General features: G+C 44.4%; 1 protein-coding gene across 7 annotated transcripts in view; it reads left to right on the top strand.

Moving 5' to 3' along the window:
• Window positions 1-21,303, top strand: part of tead1b (TEA domain family member 1b) — a 59,411-nt gene that overhangs the window by 22,783 nt on the left and 15,325 nt on the right. For 2 of the 7 annotated variants that reach the window (XM_031830870.1, XM_031830868.1), the window contains exons 3-7: window positions 409-506; window positions 964-1,216; window positions 18,665-18,729; window positions 20,553-20,615; window positions 20,707-20,769. In XM_031830870.1, the coding sequence (XP_031686730.1) occupies window positions 1,015-1,216; window positions 18,665-18,729; window positions 20,553-20,615; window positions 20,707-20,769 (393 nt within the window). In that variant the 5' untranslated portion in view covers window positions 409-506; window positions 964-1,014. The remainder of the gene's footprint in view (window positions 1-408; window positions 507-963; window positions 1,217-18,664; window positions 18,730-20,552; window positions 20,616-20,706; window positions 20,770-21,303) is intronic. The other 5 variants (XM_031830871.1, XM_031830869.1, XM_031830874.1 and 2 more) reach the window with 3 other exon arrangements.

Raw genomic sequence — 21,303 nt, 5'->3', positions numbered from 1 at the left:
AAATTTCAATCAGATGTATTTATAAAGCCCTTCTTATATCAGCTGATGTCACAAAGTGCTGTACAGAAACCCAGCCTAAAACCCCAAACAGCAAGCAATGCAGGTGTAGAAGCACTTAATGTTAAATGTTGTGATTTCCTCCTTCTGCGCTTAAAATCCAGCAGTTTGAATGAGTTTTTAATGGGGATCTAATTCAGAGCATGTTGCTTACACAGCATAAATGCAATGAAAATTGAGGAACCTCACAATGGAATGTTCTATGTCAAGGGAATTCACAATGTGGAAAACAGACTCTTTCCTGGAACAAAGAGGACAGGGGATATTTCTTCCGTTTGAAATTTAAAGTGGTACAGATATGGTTGCATCCTTTCTTGAGTGGGCTTCTCTGTTTCTTTTTTTTTTTTACAGTTCTCCTACATGAATTTCATCCAGATTTAAGAGTCTATTTGACAGTCCTGACAGCTGGTATAAAAAGGCTTCAACTGCTCCTGTGCAGGAAATACCAGGTGCGCTGGATGTGTTTTAGGGTTATGTTCTCATTATATATTTTATATCTTGTATTTTTATTTTTATTTGCCTGTTTATCTATTTTGGAAAGTAAAGGAGGTGAATCTACTACAACAAGGTAAAAATGTATCCTGTGATGAAGTAGCTACATGTGACCTCCATCACATATATTTGTTTCAAATGGGAGCTAACATGAAGTATTTTCAATAGTACCATTTCACATGTCGTACAAAAACTAGCATAAAGCAAAGTTTCAGTCCCTTCCATGGCAACTAGTAAAACTGTACCACAGTCATCCTAACATCACAGGTAGATAGCAAGGCCAAGAATCCTCTCCTGTTTGGCTCACCACACTATTGACCAGTGGCCATGAGCAGTGTGTTGTCGTCTTGGAGGCAGATGCCTGTGCTGTGGAGAGTAACGGATGGCTTGTGTTTGTTTATTTGGGAATCCCAGATCTCTCCCTACTGTGCTCCAGGCTTCGGCTTGGAGATCCCAAGCACCACCATGGACCCCAGCAGCTGGAGCGGCAGTGAGAGCCCTGCCGAGGACATGGAGAGGATGAGCGACTCGGCAGACAAGCCCCTGGACAATGACGCCGAGGGGGTGTGGAGCCCCGACATCGAGCAGAGCTTTCAGGAGGCGCTGGCCATCTATCCCCCCTGTGGGCGCAGGAAGATTATTCTATCTGACGAGGGAAAGATGTACGGTGAGTACATGGGGTCGGGGATGTGGGTTGGTACATGGCAGGAAGGGCGAGGATACCCTCCTTTGTAATTATACATGACTATTTTTTACATACATTTTTTAAGATGAAGGTCACAACATTTCACTTTTAAAACCAATTGCATATCATCATTACACACTCAAATAATCTTGGTATGGGACCTTAAAAAGTGCCCAAAGTGACTGAGGAATATTTTCAGAGAGATTCCGTGTTGATAAAAGGGACCGCACAAGTGAAACAATAGACTGGGAGTGAAAATGTCAATCGGGAATTCATTTGTGGGACTTGCAGGCCTCCCTGGCTGTGGCCATACATTAATATCCCTTCTCTGCAGAAGTAGGAGTCTATAAGTAAAGCAGCATTAACTATTAGTCAGGGGCAGATGGTACTGCGGCTGCCACCAGCTGTGTCCCCCCTCCCCCATCCCTGGCTGGGTGATGTCATGGAAAGAGGGAATATTTTCTTTCTGCAGTGTTGGACTCTCTCACAGCCTGTCAGTGTCAAGTGAAAGCAGAAAGCCCCTCGGGGTGTTTGTTTGCAGCTGTCATGTGACCCCTCTGGCCAAACCAAATGTAAAGTCTAGGAGTCGCAGCGAAGCCCCATCAGCTGCCGGTACAAAGAGGCTTCAGACCACATGACCAAGCAGCTCACCACACCAGCACCACCTCCTCTCTCCTACAAGCTGAATGGGAGTGCCAAAGAAACTCACTCACACTCCCCCTGCTCAGGATTAGAGCATAACAAATAGGTTTGCCTAGCAAGTTTTAAATGATTAACGCTAAGGACAAGACTCACTAGTGCAGACTGGACACGCCAGTCTCATTTTTGGTTGGATGCATTCTTCTCTCCGATAAGAGATCAAATTAGGTGAAATAAAAGTTACATTTGGAGGAGAGATTTAACACCTTACTGAATGCAGTTTGTTTAATGGCCACTATCAGACATATTTTAGCTCAGGTACTTCTACCATTTCAAATTCCACAAAACAGCATTTAACATAACACAGCATGTTTTGTGTCACATGCAAACCTTGGGAGAATTGATAGGTCTTTGCTGGCTCTGCTGATGCATAAAGAATATGATAATAGCTGATTCAAGGTTATTCATTTACATGAAAATCCATTGTCTGGAGCTCTGTTTGTTTCCAGTGCTGTGTAAAGGGAAGTGCCATGCAGAGTGGTGTTTACAGCTATTCCGTCAGTGCTTGTGTTATTGGGGGTATTGAATGTACTTTGACCTGCCTGAGATCGGGGGGGATTGAGCACAGGTCAACCATGCCAGATGTGCTGGGTATCCGGTTGCATATATACTCACCAGCACAATCCACTGTCTCCCCGAACTGGCCTTTCACTGCCCTGAGCCAGAGCTGTCAGCCACCCACAGTGAAATATTTTTACTGAAATATACACTCAGTTGCCAGTCTATTAGGTACTCAACTTTGTTCACAGAAATGGTTCGCTCCTACAGACAGTGAGTCACTTGGCCGTGGCTTGCAGAATAAAGCAGGCAGACAGGCATCAAGGCATTCAGTTACTGTTTGATTGAACGTTGGAATGGGCAAAAAAAACTAGTGACCTAAGCGACTTGGCCTGGTGTCAACAGTACAGGCTGGTGGTAGTGGTGTTCTGGTGTGGGGAATGTTTTCCTGGCACACGTTAGGTCCCTTGATACCAATTAAGCAACGATTGAACACCACAGCATGTCATACCCCAAAGAAGTCAGGCTGTTCTGGAGGCAACCTGCGTAGGTGTGTAGATCTAGTGGGATGATCCCTCTTGTATTGAAGTAATGCTTCAAGTACCACTGAAGTTTATCAAGGGATGTGTTAATGGACAATGTATTATGTGAGTAACACTCTTCATTTTCATGCTGCATAATTCAATTGCTTTTCTGCAGCACAATGGCCAACGGATCCAAAGATGTGAAGACAACAAGCTTACATGCTGCACATGAAAGCTCTATACAAGGTTGTTTGTTGTGCCTTGGAAACAGACTGGGTCGAGTGCCAGTGTTCAGCTGTGTGAAAGAGCTTTTGAAAGACCGTGTGTAGAGGAAGATTTGTTTTAGTTTTTTTCAGGGGGCCAGGGGGGAGGGGGAACGTGGTCTTCTTTCATTGCCTAACTAACACAAAGTTTGGTGGGACTGTGAGGCGGGCGGGAAGGGGAGCAGATTGGAACTGGTCTCAGTGTGTTAGTGGGCTTTTTCTGGGGGCAAGGCTAGCTGTTCTGTTCAGCCCGGCAGCTGCTGCCGGGTCCTAGTGCCAAACCCATCATAGTGTGAACTGTGACCCCACTCATACTCACTGAGCCATTAAGAGGACTGTAGCACTACCCAGTATGGAAAATAGGCTGCCTTTTTACTGGGACTGTTTTGATTTTTAAAAACCTGGGTATAGTGTTTGTTTACATATAATAACTGTGTAATTAAGGAAATAGTAAGAAACATCAAACATCTTACCTTCAAGCAATTTTACCAAAATCATTTCACTCAAATGTTATTGTTTTATTAAGAAATAATATTTGCACAAAAATGGTAAATAATGATCAAATATTGAAATTGTATTATTATTATTAGAAGAATGCCAACTAGAGGGTAGTTGTGTTGTACACTGTGGAGAGATGCAGCTCTCAATGAGGCAATGTTGTCTCACAGGAGACACTGAGTCTGGCTGGAGAGCCAAGAGGAATCTCACAACCCAGCCTCTTCATCTCCCTCAGGAATCTCACACCTTCCTTTCTCACCAATCATGGATTGTTGGGATATCTGTATGATGCCGGTGTCATTCTTTAAAAAACAGAGAACAAAGGGGATATCTCTAGAGGTAGCGCCCGTGAAAGCACATTTACCAGCAAAAGCCTCATCTTTAGACATACCGACCTGTTGCATTTCCCAGAGAAAAACTGAAGCGTTTTGTTTACGATGTTAGATATGTGTCTGTTTCTCCCTGCATGCTACAGATTTCCATTAGTGAGGTGCTCTAGTTCGCAGGGCATCACTTCAGAATGCCACCAGAGATGATGAGAAAGCCATGAAGTGGTCTTCAGTGCTGATGGAAGGCATTGATTGGTCTGAAACGCCACAGTGATTTGTGTTTTAAGAGGGCAAGCCGGGCCCTGCTAACCATAGAACATCTCCCCTCACACAGCCTTGTAATCCTGGTCCAAAAGTTGTGCCCTGATGGACAGACAGACAGACAGACAGACAGACAGACAGACCACCACCGCAACCTCTCATGGCATCTGTGACAGGTGGGGAGTGGAGACACAGGTATTTTGGTGATGAGAGACCCTGGGGATAGTACTTGGGTACCGTGCATAAAGCTCATCACAAGAGGAACCGTCCTGAGTGCCCTTAAGCCCTTTGGTACCCCCGGGCCGAGTGCAGTTAATTAGCAACAGTCTCTATAGCAACTGCCTCTTGGTTCAAAACAATGTCTAATTTCGGCTTCTTAGCCTATCGTGGCGGTGTTTACCTGAAGAGCTTTCTGGTGCCCTGAGTCTCATCGGGGCTGGTGCCATGCCCAGTCTCAGAGGTTAATTGTGACTGGGGTGAACAACAGCACAGCTGCATGGTAGGCAGAGCCTGGCCCGGGGCTGGCTGATGAGAGGATCATGAAAAGCCCAGTGAGAAAGTGGCTGTGGCCCCAAGCCCCTAACACTGCTGCTTACATAATTCACCTGCTGTGCAAACCTCTATTTAACTCAGCCCAGAAATGGGGTTGACGCATGAAATGACATGCCCCACATTATGAATGTATTCACTGTATATTTGCATTTACGCGCTTGCCTTGCATTACAAGTGAGTGAATATTTCCCATTTTACTGCTGGCAAAGAGAATCTGAATTCATTCATTTTCCCCAGGTGTTACCTATAGTCACATTTCTTGTATTTTACACTGTACGCTGTATCTAATTCTAGTGTACCATAGCAGAGCTGTTTAACTCCTCTGGTGTGTGTGTTACATACCACAGCAAATGATTCCACTTTACATCAATGTAGACAAAGCACTGGCACAGCTATCATAAACCAGTCTAAATATCACAATATGTTTGTGTTGGAGCAGTGAAGCCGTGGCAACAGTAATGATTATGATGTGTGAAACGACCATCTGTCTGGGGAACTCAGAGGTGCTCTGCTCTTGGAGGCTGTCGTCTGATTGGGCCCTATCTGACCCTGGTCAGTCACCATACTGCATCTGTTGAGTTTAGAGGTGGAAAATGTTACGGCTTTCTGTCATTTCAGCTTGATGACTAAGGTACAGGTAAGACAGGGCGTTACATACGATTCTGGAGATTGGTGACACTATCAGTCCACATACAGTCCACGTATGTCTTGGTCCTTCTTGTCTTTTGAAACAAAGTTTTCCCATTACTGCTATGCTGTGTGCTCTGTCATCTCATCAGTGGGCCGACCCATGTCCCTCCTACGGGCACTAAGTGGCACTTGGTTTGCAGGGATGCCAAGGATGAGTTAGGCATAATGAGCAGACCTGGCTCACCCCCGATGGCCCAGCTCTGTGCTCCTCTGGGGCCCGCCTCGCCGGCCCTGCAGTGCTTCCAGAGACAGCGAGCGGACCTGAGATCCCCCGCTGGGTGGATAATGAGGAATTCTGGGATCAGCTCAGGCTCCCTGAGTCACCTGCATTCACACAGATTGGAGTGTGCGGAACTTCAGGACGGAGAGGCATCAGACACCTCCACAATAATCCCCTCTTTGTTCCTGAGCCATTGTGGCAATGGAGCACTGCTGTGTTTTTACACACATGAAGGAAAAATTCAAATTATATTATATTTTTTCTCCTGATAAGAGGAACTCTTGAAGTGTAATCTGAGTTTAGTCTGGACGGACTGGATGTTGGCATTGTGAGACTAGCAGGGGGTTGTGTTGAATAATGTAAAGGATGTAAAGGTCATGAGTTCATAGGTTGACACACTAAGTTATGTAGTCATTCTGGGTCAATCAGTGAAGATGTTTCTGCTTCTATCTGCCCGTCTCTCTGTTTGTTTGTCGTCCGCCCTGCCCCACTCACTACAGTATATTTAGTTTACTCTCAGGCACAATGCTTCCAATTGTCTGCTCCTTAAAATTCTGTCGGATTTTCAAAGGGAGATTGTTGCAGTATAACGAGACTCAAAGGCACATGACATTTCAGCCTCTAAAATTCAAGGAGGGTACCTTTTATATGTGCTCTTTGTGCTGTCACTTTAAACCAAGCTCAACGCTGACAATCCTGCTGCTGCTTGCCTGCACCTGTTGTTTTGTGCCCGTGGCAATGAAGAGAGAGACGTGTGTGTGTGTGTGTTCGTTCAATACGCAATACGCCAGCTCGAAGAGTATGAGGACAGGTGATAGAAACAGGTCGGGTTATATTTACAACTGGATTTCATATCGCTTATGTAATCGTAATGTAATCAATTTACATTCGAATGGATTTTCATCGAGATTCTCCGCTTTTTTGATGATCAGTACTGTTATTTTTAGTAGGGGTCTCCCCAGCATGTAGACCCCAGTGTTAACCTATGTTGTTATTGAAGTGACCCTGTGTGTGAGGTGTGACCAGGCATGGCATGTTGGCACTTGTCGTAGATTCCTGTCTCCTGCCTGCCTGCCTGCTGCGTTAACCAGCCGCAGGCTGTTGGGGGATTGCACCACGCTTGGCTGCTCAGCCAGAACAATGGGCCCTGGACTCTTGTTGTTGTTATTTGTTGACCAGTGGGTGACGGGATGCTATTGGCAGGAGCTTAAATAGTGCTAAAGAGGCAGCTTACTTGCAGACGCAGAAATAGGAACGGAGATTTGATTTTTATTTGATTTGAGATAGCATGCAGCGTTTATGAATATTGAGGATACTTTTGGTGTATCCATATGTCAGGGTTAGACGAAGGAAAATCCTTGTAAATCTCTTTCCGCTGGATTTGTTTCGTGACATTTAGGGACTTTTCGGTATATTATGTAAATCCATCAGCATACAGTAGCTGGTAAGGTCTGTTATGAACAGCAGTCTCAGTTTGTCTTTTGTAGGTCAGGACCTCAGTTGGTTTATCAATGTCCAGACACAGGCTCCTCATCAGAATGGAATGTACCATGGAATCTCAGATGGCTTTCTTAGAGACTGTGAGACACATTTATACACAGACAAAACAGACACACATACATACGTGTAGGCTAAACACACACACACACACACACACACACACACATAAACACGGACCTCTGTGTCCTAAAATGATCAACACTGAGCCTGGTTTTTATCATTAAATGATTGTACAAAATACAATGTTTGTTTTTCCCATATAAAGGACACAATCAGGTTTTCAAGCCCCATCCTGGTCTAACAAGAGAAGAAAGAGTGCTTTCTAAAGGTGCCATGTAACTCCTGACCTGCAGGGAAGAGAGACTACAGAGGGTTACAGTGTGCTCAGTTGTGATTTGACCGTGGTGAGGTTTGCTCAACGCTTTTTCAGGAAATGTTTGCATGTGAGAGCAGGGTTAGGTTAGTAGGGAATATTCTGCTGCCTGTGTGTGTCAGGGACTTTATGGGGTGTGTCCCAGCAGGGAAGCCTGTGTGAGTCTCTTTAGAGCTGGGCTGGTTTCAGGTTGCACGCTCCCAATTGGCTGCTTTTGTTTGAGTAAAACGCTGAAACTCTGGGTTTCTTAAAGTTGCAGTGTCTTGTGCTCTCCATTCATGTACAGCATCAGGTTAACACTGATGATGGCACCATTTTATATTTATGAAACCCTTTCTACTGATGAGACCAACCATTCTACACTGACGAAACCATTCTGTGTAATCAATGTAAGAATGGAATCTGTACTGTTACTCTATATTTTTCGACCAGTGCTCCTAAAGCCTGTCATTTAATGTTGGCAGCAGATGTTGAAGCCTGTGATTGTATGTCCAAGGTAAAGCCTATAGTATTCTAAACTGTAGAACTGAAGTCTGTTCATGAAGAGGATCATGAAGTACAGGTAGGAGATATGCTAACCTTGCCTATACTGCACAGTGTTTTTTGCAGAGAAGCAGACAAAGGAGCTGCTCTTAGAAGACTTCTATACTCATATCTCAACAGCAGAGAAATGATCCCATTGGGCATGTTTACTATCATTTACTATCATTTACTATCGTGTTTGGTCTGTATCACAGGCAGCTATCTCTTCTAGACTGATTGGAGCTGTCAGATTGTTACAGCCTTGACAGAGAGGATTGTGTGCGATTTCTCTGTTGGAAAATGATAGCATTCCCTCACAACTTTGAGAGATAAGGTTTTTACTTTCAGCCTGTGTGAGTGAAAGAGAAGCAAACAGGGAGAAGGAGAGGCAGACCACATCAGGGCCACAAAGTTGGGCTTTTCATTTACACATATTGGTCGCCGCTAACAGGTTTTTCTTTGTGTTCAGATGCCGGATTGATCCTGAGAGATTGAAAATATTGATTTAACCCTGTGAGGGGGCGGTTGGGGGTGCCTCCCTGCCTGCCAGCCAGCGTCATGTTCACACATCGGCCGCGCTCCGCTACGAGTTCCACAGGGGACTCCTAATTACCGCCGCCCTCACAGATTAGTCCAGCAGCCAGTCTGACTGTAGCCTGACTCCCTGGTTGTTTATTTCATCCCTCCGTCCTTCTCTCTCTCTTCTCCTCCCCCACTACTCCTGAAAGACACACCCCGACCCAACGGCCAGGTCTGCCTCTGCAGTAATGTATGTGATGATATACTCAGTGGCTTCTAATTGATAGAGTGATTCAGACGAGTGCTGGTTGCGTTAATTGGTCCCCGGTGAGCGCATGTATTGCTCTGAGAGGGGGGAGTAGGCCTCAGCCGCAAGGTTCGCCTAAGCAGGACAGGTCAGGGAGAGAGGACGTAGAGCCGGCCAGGGCCACTGAGTGATGTGTGGCGCCCCTAACTCCTCGCCCCTGTCCAAAACACAGTCGCCATTTAGCAGAGGTTAGCTGGTGTAATCCTCTCTGTGTCTCCATGAAGACCCAGGTCAGTAACCTGTTGATATCTGATGTCCCGTTAGCTTGAGAGAAAATACCCCACCTTTAATCTCTCGCGGTTAACCTGACTCATTACCTCAACCACTCACTGGGCTTTTACCCCACTTTAAGGTCAGTTAAAGTTAAGTATTGATTTCTTTTTGGTGTTGGCAGATATAAATAGATTTTTAAAGAGGTATTAATTACATACAAAGACATTATAAGGAGATATTAATTGATCAGCAGTCAGATTTCCAGCCACCGAATGAGACTTTTTATCCATTAATCAGGCCTGAAGACTAAACACAGTGCCTTTGGGTGTCTGTGAGCACCGACCTCCACTGGGTTGAATTATGAATGTGTATCAGGAGTCGCGAGAACTTGGCGAAGCCTATTCAGCTGGCCACTTTCTGCGGGTGAAAGTGATGGTCTATTACCACTGAATGCTTGTAGATCCTGGTTGCATACCATGCTGTTACTCACTGTGGAACAACAGTTATATCACATGACAATGATTAAGTAGCGGATATTGTTGGATGTCTCGATGACTGAATGAGAAACATTACTCAGGTCTGGGGTCTGCTGCTCTGTTTGTTCTTTGTTTGCTTAAGACCACAAACATAGCCTAGCCGTTCCATAGAAGAGCTCACCCTTTGTAGCCCTAATCATCAGAAGGAACTGCTTCTATTTTGTCAGCCAATCAGCAAAGGCCTCACATTAGAAACCACAAATGAACAAACTGCAGAAATGGGATAGATGAATCACTTGAAATCAAGAGAAAATTAGATTATACTTCAGCAAATATAAGATCTTATCTTCTCATAGACAAATACATTTTAGACAGAAGTATTTCAAATATAGGTTTATGGTAGTTTTGCAACGTATTCGTCTGCAACAGATTACTGGCACATTGTTTTTAGAGAACTACTGTAAATGTATTTGAGTACCGGTAATAGTTTTGAGTAATAGTAGGCCTGTTTCTAAAATGACAATCATGTCATTACATTTGAATGTTGCTTTCTATCATTTCACATTGTATGCTAAAGGTTATGTAAGAGGTTGGGAACATCATGATATCTATGTCTTTGAAAGTTGACTGGATTTTGCCTTTTTGTTTGTGGAGCTCATTTTATATGGCATTTTTAATGTTAAACATGATATTATGTAAACATCATCTTAAAAACATTATCTGTTCGTGTAAAACCATATGTGAGTTTAGTGAGTTATTCGAGGGCATTCATGTTTTGTAAATGGGTGATATGAATCTCTGTGGTGTCTGTCTGCTCCACCGGCCTGTTTGAGAAGTCCTGAAGAGGGGACACATTACTTAATGACTTTTCAAACCAACCACATTTCTTCTTCAGTGTTACATGAGTGCCCTCATGGATTGGTTTCATTATTTGATTTTTTTCTGTTTCAAATTAGCTCTGAATTGTTGTGATCTGTGACTGTATGAATGAGAAATACCTATGTTGAGTGTTGGGACCGAGGTCAGAGCCGAAAGCAAACAGCCACTGATGTTCCATTTCTTTCTCCCAGAGACATTAAGGAGCCTGCCCTACATTTACACAGGCACACAGCAGGCTCTACAAATCAAATAGTCAAATCATGGATTGTGGAATTTTGGGTGAAGGCTACAATGAATGTACAGACTGCAGATGACAATCAGAATCCCTCACTATGTTTCACTTCAAAGAATTCAGAAAAACATTATTGAAAACTTTTTGTGCAAAAAAACGAACATATGGTCTTTATTAATCCTTGTTTCCTCTAACTCAGCAGCATGGCACCATGCGATGGATTATTAAAGCAAGCTGAGTGAGTAGAATGTAGAGGATGTGTATACGTGTGTTTGCGTGTGACCTTGCCCTCTCAGCAGGAGGCAGATGGACGCACGCAGACGGCCTCTCTAGAAGATATATAGGCTTAAACTTTCAGTTTGTAAAAGCCAGGAGGGATGGGTGGGACGTGTGTGTCTGTCATCGTGGGGGGTGGGCTAAACTATTGTGACCCTAAGAATGGCCCGAGTGTGTGTGAGAACGTCGATGTGCCAACTTTGGCCTTGAAGTCTTTCTTAGGGCCCCACGCTTTAAATACGGGGGGGGTTAAGCCACCCTAATAAGTAGCTGGTTGGCTGGAGTCAGATGTTGGGATCAACAGACGTTATCCTCTTTCTAAATGGATTTTCCTGGCATAAGGGGCTGAGCCCCCTCTCCCTCTGACCCTAATTATTACTGATGAGAGAGCAGAGATTTGAAGAAAAGGGGGAGGAGGAAGAGGGGAGGGAGTTTCTTTGAGCCACACCTTCATGAGGAAACACCTGCAGGATCTTAGCAACTTCAAACCTTTATTGTTAGAAGCACTGGAATTGTTTCAGCCAGCCTCTTGATTAAAGGGCAGACCTATTGTTTTGTTCACCTTGGCAGCTCAGCAAGAATTGTTTTTGTACAATTAACACCAATACAAACAACATACAGTACTTTTGCAGTGTGAAAAAACACGCCCTGTTAAGAACTCTTTTTATTTATTTAAATATTTTTTATATATATTGACTTTCAATGATTATACAACTCGGCTATTGTTGCGTCATTTAAAAAAAAATTGTACATATTAAAATATAGGTTACTTGAAATGGACAGCCGAACGTAGGACACCATTGTCTGTCACCTGTTCATTTTCCAGGCCACAAGTCTCCTTTATTGTTAGTGACAGGTTCTCCTCTTGGCAATCGCTGTTTCCCAGTGTGCCGCTGTTCTTGTCAAGTTAAAGGCTTTCTGCCTCCTCTACCCACACCCTGACCCAGCCAGGGACCCTCCTGCTAAATGCCTCCTCTACCCACACCCTGATCCAGCCAAGGACCCTCCTGGTGAATGCCTCCTCTACCCACACCCTGACCCAGCCAAGGACCCTCCTGCTGAATGCCTCCTCTACCCACACCCTGACCCAGCCAGGGACCCTCCTGCTGAATGCCTCCTCTACCCACACCCTGACCCAGCCAAGGACCCTCCTGTTCTTGTCAAGTTAAAGGCTCTCTGCCTCCTCTACCCACACCCTGATCCAGCCAGGGACCCTCCTGCTGAATTCCTCCTCTACCCACACCCTGATCCAGCCAGGGACCCTCCTGCTGAATGCCTTCTCTACCCACACCCTGACCCAGCCAGGGACCCTCCTGCTGAATGCCTCCAGATTGTTGCTTTAGTCTATTGTAATGCTAATTTTAGCCTGAGACCCCTGAGTAATCTATCAGGGATGACAAGGAAGTCAGGCCTATTGTCTGAACCTGCTACTCCATCCACATAGAGAGAGAGAGGCTGGCCTCTGGCCCACACTGCATTCGGGGACAGGAAACCCAATGGAAAAGGATCAATGCTGCTCTTACTCTGCCCAGACAGGAAAACTGTCAAGCCATTTACATTGACAAGCATTCATGTAATCGATACTTACATAGATGCCTGTGTCTTTAGGGGGGGGTGGGAGACAAGAAAGCACTTCCTCTGGTTTGAGAAAGTCCCCTGTAGTGCTCCTTGACTTACGAATGAATGTTTAGAGACTGGAGAATGTGTAATAGGTGCTTTACCCAGTAGTTTCCTACAGCACAATGTTCTAAATATTGGGTTGAGATAATGACTGAGCAGTGCCCAAACATCTTACAGCGTGTTAAGCTTTCACAGGTCTAATTCAGGTTAAGCCTGGGCGAAATCACATTGGCGGTTCCTTTTGGGCCTTGACAAGTGACACTTGAGAAAATAACATTGTAATGACAACGAATGATAGATATGTTTGGTGGGGGCGGGGCGTGTGGGCGAGAGATTGCCCCCTGTGTTGTTCAAGGCGTGCCCCGTTGTCCTACTAAGAGGAGAGAGTTAAAACCACATGAGCGGCTGACATGGAGCCAGGCCCAGCACGGTCTCAACATCCATTGACATCATCGCCCACCGCCGGACCAGATGTGACTGTGGTTGTGCCTGCATTAAACAAAAGTGCTGCTACAGGAAATGAGCGCCTTGAAAAGGAGGGAAAAAACCTTCAGCAAAGCGTTGTTATTACCACTCAAAGGACGTAACCAAGGCAGTTAAAACGTTTAATACACCATAACCTAAATTATTCCAATGTTCATCATATGCGGGTGCATTGCTTTGGGGCCTTTTCAGATTTAATTATCTTTTCATTGAAATGCCAGTGGAGATGCTTCATTTACAATGGCCTCTGGGTGTGTGATCAGTGGCAAATTTATGCACATCAAGCTCACTTATACTTATATAATTGACCAGCTCACCCTCTGGAGAAATGTATCTCATCACTGACATGGATGAGAACATGTATGTCTGGGCTGAATTCAAGTTCTGGAGGGTCAGCACCATTTTCAACCTAAATTAATATCTCATACCATATATATTCAGTGGATATTATGGTCACAGGAGGGTCACCCAGGCTATCGGTCTATCTCATTCCCTTCTTCAGATGAGGCTCTAGCGCTGCTGTTCTCCTGGCAGGTGACAATAGTCAGACCACAGCACCACCTGTCTTTCCCCGGTGTCACTCACCACTCATACGTAGCAGGATACTTTAGAATACGGGCTGAAGCAGAAGGACATGTGGTCTACACATGTGGGATGAACTAACTTCAACTCAAACATCAAGATACTGTATCTCCTGCAAGACTCAGCTTCTCTGCTTTTCATAGAGCAGCTAATGATGGACGGTTTGTTAGCATTGATTAGTTTAAATACAGAGACAGTAATGTGATGGGAATGGAAGAGGAGAGAGAGTCAAGACGTATAAATGATGAGAAGGGCTTACCGAGAAACATTTCCAAAAGGACTCATTCAAGGTAGAAAAGAGTTGGAGCGCTCAACAAAAAATGATACAGTGGGGATTTTTGAAACATTGAGAAAGACTATAAAGGTCAGAGGAAATTATTCCTAAAGACGGAGTTCAACTTGGAGTAATGCTAATTAATGTTACTCAAAGTGTGATGGAACATGGTCAGAATATAACTAGGGAAAGTGGAGGAGTTGTAAATAAGCTGGGAGTCTGTTATTTTTAGGGGGAAGCAGGCTCCAGCAGCACCAGAGGGGGTATGAGTGGGGTGGGGTAGAGGCAGTGTGGGGGCTGGCTGTACGGGGGTGTTGGATGGGAGCTAGGAGCAAGCAGACACAGCAGCTGTGTAAACCCCAATAGTTCAGGGGGGGGATAGAGCGGGGGGGGGGGGGGGGGGGGGAGACTTTCCAGCTAGGCCAGTTAACCTCATAGACTACTGCAGTCTCACACAAAAAAAATGTACAGTTTAACGGTGGAACATGTTATGTGCTACAATAACTGCATACCTTAGATGTTTCAAACCATGAAATAAGTGGTGCTGCTGTGTGAACCATGACAGCTAATAGGCCTAAGCAGCAGGTCATCCATCACATGTTGAATTGAAACATTATCCTATTAAAAGTGTGTTTGTGCACCCTTACCGTCCAGCAAACGTTACCGGAGCAACAGGACCAACAGGCTCCGAGACAGATTCTACCCCCAAGCCTTAAGACTGCTAAATAGCCATAAGACTGCTAAATAGTTAATTAATGGTTACCCGGACTATCTGCACTGGCCCTATCTTGCACACTCACAAGACTATATATACACACTCTTTCACACACACACTACACTGACACTGACACTCTCACACAAAACCCACAAGCATTCATTCTCACACACACACACACACACACACACAATTTTACTATTATTATTATCTATCCTGATGCCTAGTCACTTTACCCTGCCTTCATGTACATATCTACCTCAAATACCTCATCTGGTACTGGTACTCACTGTATATACCTCCACATTGATCTGGTACTGGTACTCCCTGTATATAGATCCATTTTTGTGTATTTTATTCCACTTTTTCCCCCATTTTTTTAATTATAATTTTTTTAAACTCTGCATCGTTGGGGCGGGCTCTTAAGCAAGTATTTCATGGTTAAGTCTACACCCGTTGTATTAGACTCATGTAACAAATAAAATGTGATTTGATTTTTGATTGCAGGGGCAGAAAAAGTGCATTCCTGTGGTCAGGCTTGAGTGGACTGTGACTATATTCTCTACTACTATTGTAACACCCAGCAGGGCTAGGGACCAGGGTGAGGCTGTTCCAGGACCCTCCCAGGGAGGAAGGATGCTCAGGGCCAAATTAGATTTCTGACTGAATGAAGAATCAGCTCTGGGGGACAATCCCAGGAAGAGTGGACCGACTGGCTCTTTGTGGTGCTGTGGTTTGAGTGCCATTGATATGGCCCAGGACCTTCAGGGTCATTGAGATTCAGAGGAGACCATTCTTAACAGGGGGAAGTAATCCACAGAGCGACTCTACTCTGGGGGTCACACCATAAATATGTAATCCTTTTCCTGCTGCTTTGAGTGACAACAAGAACCCTCCTTCAAGAGTTAACTCCCTCAGTCAACCCCCATCCCCTCGCCATGACTTTCCCTATTTTCCTCCAGTGGGGCACAACTATCCACCCATCAACCTGAGTGAAAATGAAATCGTGGTCCCAACTCCCAAAGATTGAGAGCTTCCCCCTCAGCAATTCCCTTCCAACACTCTGTAACTCAGGCGGATGCCCAAGGCATCATCGGTTACGATGCAGGGTTACTTTTGCCCAGCGGGAAACCTCTGAAGGAGAGATGCAGAGGAGCCAGGCCAGCGTAAAAGTCTGGTCTTGCGTTGGGAGAAGGTGTTAGCCAACATGTTGACAGATAGTGGAGTAAAACAGGCTGCTGCAGCGTCTTTAGGGGTGATAATTCATCCCAGTCGTATACCTCACTAAATAAGATGAACAGCTCATGTCAGCTCCGACTCTTACCTCCCACAGAGTTGAAATAAGCATGTGGGATGAAGCAGAGCTGGGACCCTGATGCTCATGTGGAGAAAAGGGTCTATCTTGATTCACAACAACTTTCAACTCCCTAAATGCTATTGGTTCTCACTGTTTAGGGCATAGTAATCTGTTGATTCTCATTGAAATAATCTGCTAATCTGTTTTGAATTGATTGTTCTCATTTGTATGAATTGAATTACTTCTTTCACTTTAGTTAAGTAAAAACATTCATGGCATCGAAAAGCTTGTTTGATCCAATGCCAATTGTTTCCAATTATGTTATGTGCTTTTAAAAGAGGAAATTAAAAACACAACTGTACTTGAAAAGTGTGAATGAAAAGGAAAGAGAGAGAGGGAGAAAGAAAGAAAGTCATCTGGCACTGTTTAGGTTCCAGTGAAATGAAAAGGCCGGACTTTAAAGCGTTGAATTAGAACTCTCAACAGGGGTAACTTCTCTACCGCGCGACTCCAGTCACTGCGACACATCTCCCAGAGTAAAACACAAGTGTTGATTAGTTTACGGGAGACACAGTATTGCCCCTCAGAAACATTTTGAGTAGGTCGGAGAGCGGTTGAATAAAGTGGATTCAGAGTGCTGAATGTGGCCAGTTGCTGTTTTAGCAAATGTTGTTTTGCTGTGGAAACACAGGAAAGAAAGCAGGCTTGCCAAGACCCGCTGAGCAGTCTTTTTTCAGCCTGGTCAAGAAAAAAAAGAAAATTCAGCAGTAAGCATTTGTGTGCTTTGATCTAGGAATCAGGCGTCTGCATGAATGCCCTTATTGTCATGTTATGTGTACACAGTGTGTGAATTATTGAAAACAGCGTAGCCCCTAGGTTCATCTGGGAGAGATTACTGTGCAGGCACGCTGGGAGGCCCGGGCAGGGATTGAAATCCCCCAGATGCTGTTTATTTTTCCAGGGGAAGGAGACCTGATTCAGTCACCCTGGCCTTGTCTAAATGCTCCTTGTGAGGAGGCGAGACTTGGGTCACGACTCTCGCCACACCCCTCCTTCTGGTGCCTCGCCCACAACAATCCCCAGCCCCCGTCACGTTGCAGAGCAACACCTGTCTGGGTGTGCCAGACACATGGAGCAAGGTGTTGTGCTACACAACATGTGTTTTACTTAACCTCTTCAGTTTTAACAGTGCGTTGATTTAAATGTGCTATTTTGAAAAGGCACTGGTAAATCTGCTACATCAGGGTGTCTTCTTTCAAAAGAAGCTGAACATTTGACATGCTTATATATAGAGCCAGTGGTGAATCTAGGGGCTAATACATTTGATAAAATAGTGAAAGCAAACATCTTGGCATCCAAACCCCTCTGGCATCCAAAAATAACACTGAGGGAGACAGCCAGAGAGAGAGAGAGAGAGAGACAGCCAGAGAGAGAGAGAGAGACAGCCCGAGAGAGAGACAGCCAGAGAGAGAGAGACAGCCCGAGAGAGAGACAGCCAGAGAGAGAGAGCCAGAGAGAGAGAGAGAGAGAGAGAAATACCCTCTCCGTTGACAGGTGTTGTTAATGGCAGTAACTCGAGGGGCAATACCCAGACTGAACGTCCTTTCATCTGGCACACCTGAACAGAGCGCGCTCCCTGGCTTCACAGCAGGTGGAGGCTTCTGCCTGGCTGCCTCGGTGTGACATTACACAAACAACAGGCAGCACATACAGCCCCAGCCTAACAACCCAGACCTGCCTGCCACCACCTCCACTACGCTTGTTCTAGTCTTCACTTTAGTCACCATCCCCATGTGCAGCCTCTGCATTAGGCCATCCACTGCCTTTCACAGGAAATGTTGTAGCTTTTCCATTCTGAGAACACAGTCACTGCTCCGTAGCCAATGTACCGTTGTATATTGATGATGTGAAGTGTCAAGTGAAATATCAAGACAAGGCCTTTCATTGAGCTGGAGAAAAAAGCCTGTTTGATTGTTTAAAGGACGTGTTGCATTATATGGGAGGGAGAAGTAGGTCCATGGCATTGGTTGCCTTCAGCTGGACAGATAATTAGAGTGGCTCCTTACCTATAATTTGCGTAATAGTTTTGGGGTGGCGGTATGTTATTACCATATGAAAAGGCTAAGCAGGGGTCATTGTGCATCGCTGCAGCAATTAGAGGCGAGCTGAGGGCAGAAGAATGTTTGGAGCTGCCATTAATTGGAAATCACTACAAAGCCCATGCTTTAATAATCATTTAGTGAGAACAGCACTGCTTAAATTAATATATTTCCAGTGCCATTATTTACAGTAACAGTACGAATGTCTGGATCCGTTTCTTTTCATAGTGTGAGGCTTTGAAGAGAATGTGATTCAATTAGATGAATTTGAAAGGCTGTATGCTTGTTGTAGGGCTTTCGCATGCTAATGCAACATGCCGCTTTTACATTTAAATGGGATTTTTGTTTGTTTGTCGAGATGTATATAGTGAGATGTAAATGTCTGATGATTCTACAGTATGATGCATATTTGACTATTGTGTGCTTCATTTGTGTCATTGTAAATTAAAAGGACACACGAAGTCCAGGATCTCAATGATGGCTTATTTTGTGCTAACCTTCCTCTCTCCTTGCTGTGTGCTTTCTGCAGGTCGGAATGAGCTGATAGCCCGATACATCAAGCTTCGGACTGGAAAGACGAGGACGAGGAAGCAGGTAAGAAGAGAGCGGAAAAGTTTGCATGGCATGTTAAAACTGAAGAAGACCTGAATGTACCCACTGCCTGTGTTTCTGCTGGAGAGAACACATATAGATACACACACACACACACACACACACACACACACACACACACACACACACACACACACACACACACACACACACACACACACACACACACACACACACACACACACACACACACACACACACATACACACACACACACACACACACACACACACACACACACACACACACACACACACACACACACACACCCACACACACACACATAGAGCTTTGCTGCATGCTTGGTCTGATGGAAGGCTGTCTTACCAGACCCTGGATGTGTTTAGTCTTCTTACAGTTATCCTGCATGAGAAGATGCCTCTGCAAACGCTCTCTCTCTCTCTCTCTCTCTCTCTCTCTCACACACACACACACACACACACTGACTTGGACACCCTCACATTACAGTAACTCAACTATAACTCACTTGTTCCGTCTGGAAGGGTGTTATAAGATGGATACATTACTCAATATTTGTTGTGAAAAATGTATTTGGTGTTTTAAAATAACCACAACAGAAACTGGATTAGGACATAGATGATAGGACATTGATTAATAACAACATTATTGTTGTCTGTTATAAGTTTCCAGTTGATGTAAGCAACAGGCTAGATATAAATAGATGTTACCCATAAGCTCCCATAATATCAGTTGGTGGGAAGGTGTCTGGCCATGAGGTCCATCAGTCTGGTTGAGCAGGAAGTCATGCTCGTATGTCCATGATAAACACCCCTGTGTCCAGACTGACACTCTATAGCTGGGTGGGAATTGATCAGCCAGCTAGAGGAAAGTCATGTGTGCTATGTCTCTGTAATTCACTCTCTCAATGGGGGATCACACAACGCAGAAGGTTGTTTGCCTGCTGTAATATAATTTATGATACAACCAAAAAACACAAATATTTCATATTTAATTATTGAAGTGTTGAGATGTTAAGAAATCAGTCTCAATCAGAGATAATGGTAATCTATTTGAGTTGATTAACACAATTTGAAATATTATGATTACTTCCACATTCACTGTTCTAACTAAAGAGCCCTGTTCTGTATGAGACTAGAGAAAACAATATCAAGGCATAGGTTGATTAAAATAAGGAATGTCAGATTGAATTGTCATTGTAATCTTATTTTGGCGAGCTGGAACGAAGTACTTCCCCATTACCCTGCTCCCCCTATTAACAGACATGCTTTTAGGCTTTGATCATTCCCGGGTGAACTGCCTCAACAGCCACTTGTGTGTGATTGGCCTGATTAAGACCGAGAGGAGAGGAAGGAAATCCCCCTCAGACCAAGTGTTCGTCCCTCCCCCGTCAGAAATGCAGACTAACCACACATTATCTTACTATAGCCAACCATTTACACAACTGAATATTTAATAAAAAAGCATGACATATTTCCAAGTCTGTGTGAATGTTGAAGCAGCATGGGCTTCTGAAACACCTTATCCGGCTCCCTTAAGGATACAAGACTGGCCGATTCTCAGTCAGTACACAGTCGATCACATCTGCGCCCTGTTAATGTGTGCTAAAGAGGCCTGCATCCTTCTTAATCAGCTCACTTAAGTGACAACAACAGGCAACACAATGCTTTGTGGCTGTGAGCTTGGTGTGTGGCTTGGAGATGCTTCTATTATCCTATTGGGCAGCTCAAATCCCTGTGAAGTGTTCTCAACAAAGAGATGTGTAATCCTTTTTGTATTTTTGGTTTTCTTGTTTTTTCTCTCTTCTTTTGTTTAAAAAAATGGAGGTGTCTAGTCACATACAGGTCTTAGCAAGAAAGAAAGTTCGAGAAATCTCAGCTGCCATCAAGGTACGTCTGGCTTTGCCCAGTTGCAGGGGGGCTTTTCATCGCCATGGTTACAGGCTGTTCCTTTGTTTTCCTCCCCTCCCCTACCCCGCAGGTGTCTAGTCACATTCAGGTTCTTGCCAGAAGGAAATCTCGTGAGTTTCATTCCAAGCTAAAGGTATGCGCTTTTCTGCTTTTGGGCTTGTGGTTGCTGTGCGTCGTCTTACTTCCTGTTTCCCGTGGTGACAGAGTGAATGCCTGACGCTCTGATTCCCGTAGCCTAGATCCCCTGCTTATGATTAGAATTCATAATATAACCACACACACACACACACACACACACACACACACACACACACACACACACACACACACACACACACACACACACACACACACACACACACACACACACACACACACACACACACCTCTCCATAAGTGTTTTATTTCTATTTTCTTTATTGTCATTGAACAATAAGTGAATTTGCTTTGAAAACAATTGTAAGGATCCGTTTAAAAACTTAAGAACTATATTTTAGGTTTGTGAACAATATCAGTTATAGTATTACTTAAGTGTCCTTAATGCAAGTCTGAAAATAGATACCATTTTAAAATGTATTTATTTATTTAACTATTCAAGTCAGTTAAAAACTAATTCTTATTTACAATGATGGCCTACACTGACCAAACCCGGACGACGCTGGGCCAA

This window comes from Oncorhynchus kisutch, linkage group LG8 (genome assembly GCF_002021735.2).
Source record: "Oncorhynchus kisutch isolate 150728-3 linkage group LG8, Okis_V2, whole genome shotgun sequence".
Classification (NCBI taxonomy): domain Eukaryota; kingdom Metazoa; phylum Chordata; class Actinopteri; order Salmoniformes; family Salmonidae; genus Oncorhynchus; species Oncorhynchus kisutch.
The sequence above is the reverse complement of the archived record's forward strand: the minus strand, read 5'-3'. Positions and strand labels throughout refer to the sequence as shown.